General features: G+C 41.3%; 1 protein-coding gene across 1 annotated transcript in view; it reads right to left on the reverse strand.

Annotated features, from left to right (window-relative positions):
• Positions 1-1,657, reverse strand: part of TMC5 (transmembrane channel like 5) — a 27,434-nt gene that overhangs the window by 4,004 nt on the left and 21,773 nt on the right. The window contains 2 exon segments of the mRNA XM_035889216.1: positions 350-523; positions 1,640-1,657. The exon segment at positions 1,640-1,657 is cut by the window's right edge and continues 37 nt beyond it. Coding sequence (XP_035745109.1) covers positions 350-523; positions 1,640-1,657 — 192 coding nt within the window.

Genomic DNA, 1,657 nt, shown 5'->3' on the forward strand with positions numbered 1-1,657 from the left:
GGCAATTTATCCTGCCAACTGTATGCACCATGTTCCCTTTTGCTGATGTTCCTAAAGCTAAGCGTGCCAGTGGTAATAAGATCTGGAGCCTAGGCAGCACTAAACTAGAAATACTCATCTAAAGCAGTGTATCCTAGGGTCAGCACAAAGCTGGTTTGGAAAGAGCTTTAGTATCCTAACATAAAAAGAACAGGTTTTATAACTCCTTTATGTACTCCAAATACATGAATTTCCAATATATTAACCATTTCTGATGGTTTAAAATGCACTTTGCAACTTTTTTATGAAGAATGGCTATATCATAGCCAGTTTTTTCCACTTCAGGTCCTCTTCATTAGCGGGTACTTACAGGACAAGAAAGGAGAGGATGAAGAAGAAAAGTTCACTTGTAATTAAGTTCTGGTAGATCCACACCACCCATTTGGAGGCAGTGTATTTTTCCAGTATTTTTATCCACTCCGAGACTGCAGCATACATAGAAGACAAACCTCTGAAAGGACCGCATTCTTCTGAAGGCTTTAACCTGAAAGCGTAAGAAAACAGCTACTTAAAGCTTCGTGTGTTAACCAGTGATTTAGTTAATACTGTGATTTTGTACATCAAGATGCTCGTTAGTTAGCTATAACCCACCCCAGAATATGCAGTGGGAGATAAGAGACCTCGCTGCAATGGATCGCTGCCAAACCCTGCAAACACAGCCTTTACCTGAATGTAACACGTCAACCGCTGTAGTGCAAGCTACAGCAAAGTGAAAATCTGGATTTTCGGTTTCACCACAGGTGCTTAAGGGAACCATCACTTCACCTTGCCTTCCAGGACATGAGTCACTACAGATTTTCAGTAACAACAGGATGTGGTGAACTAAGGCAGCCTGTAGCAAGAATTAACATTTTGAGGTAGACTGAAACAGGAGAATGTTGTTTGCTTTGAAATTAAACCACTCCAGACAGTCTGAAATTCCCACTTGCAATCTGGAAATGTTTGCTCTGAAATAGTTCATCCCACCTAGTTTCATGCGTAGCCACCTGTCTTACTAAATATTGAAATCACGTGGCTGAGAATTGCCAAGAAAAAGAAAAGGGGTATCCATGCTGCCCTCGTTAATGTGAGCAGAGTAACATGCACATAAACAAAGTAGCTTTAAGATACTGGTAACAACCGAGATGCAATATTGCAGAGGTCAGCACTTCCTGCAAAAAGAGCCTTTAAAGTTCGTAAATAATCCAGAAGTTGACCTCAGTTGAGTTTTTCCAGGTGTTTCTCCACTGCAGACCCAGTATGGCCTATAACACAAGTAAGTCCAGGAACTAGGACTAGGTCGCAAATATTTTTAAGGAGGAGGAAAAGCCAAAATTTGCTGTGACACTTAAACAGGAACCCAAAGCTTCAAGGGAATTTTGTTTCTCCTCCCACTTTCTTATGGGACAAGTTACTGCGTTAACCACGTTCTTGCAAACTCACTGAGCATGTCTTGTTTTCAGAATACAGAACATCTCGGGAACAGCTCCATCATGAACATCATGAAACCTTCCATTAGCAATTAATACAGCTTTTTCTATGGAAAAATGCATATTCCTCTGCCTGGTATCAGGTCACATGGCATAACACAGTAGGCTTGAATGCCAGCAGTCTTCCCTACCTCCAGACAGTGACTCCA

This window comes from Egretta garzetta, unplaced genomic scaffold (assembly GCF_000687185.1).
Source record: "Egretta garzetta isolate BGI_Z169 unplaced genomic scaffold, ASM68718v1 scaffold292, whole genome shotgun sequence".
NCBI lineage: Eukaryota > Metazoa > Chordata > Aves > Pelecaniformes > Ardeidae > Egretta > Egretta garzetta.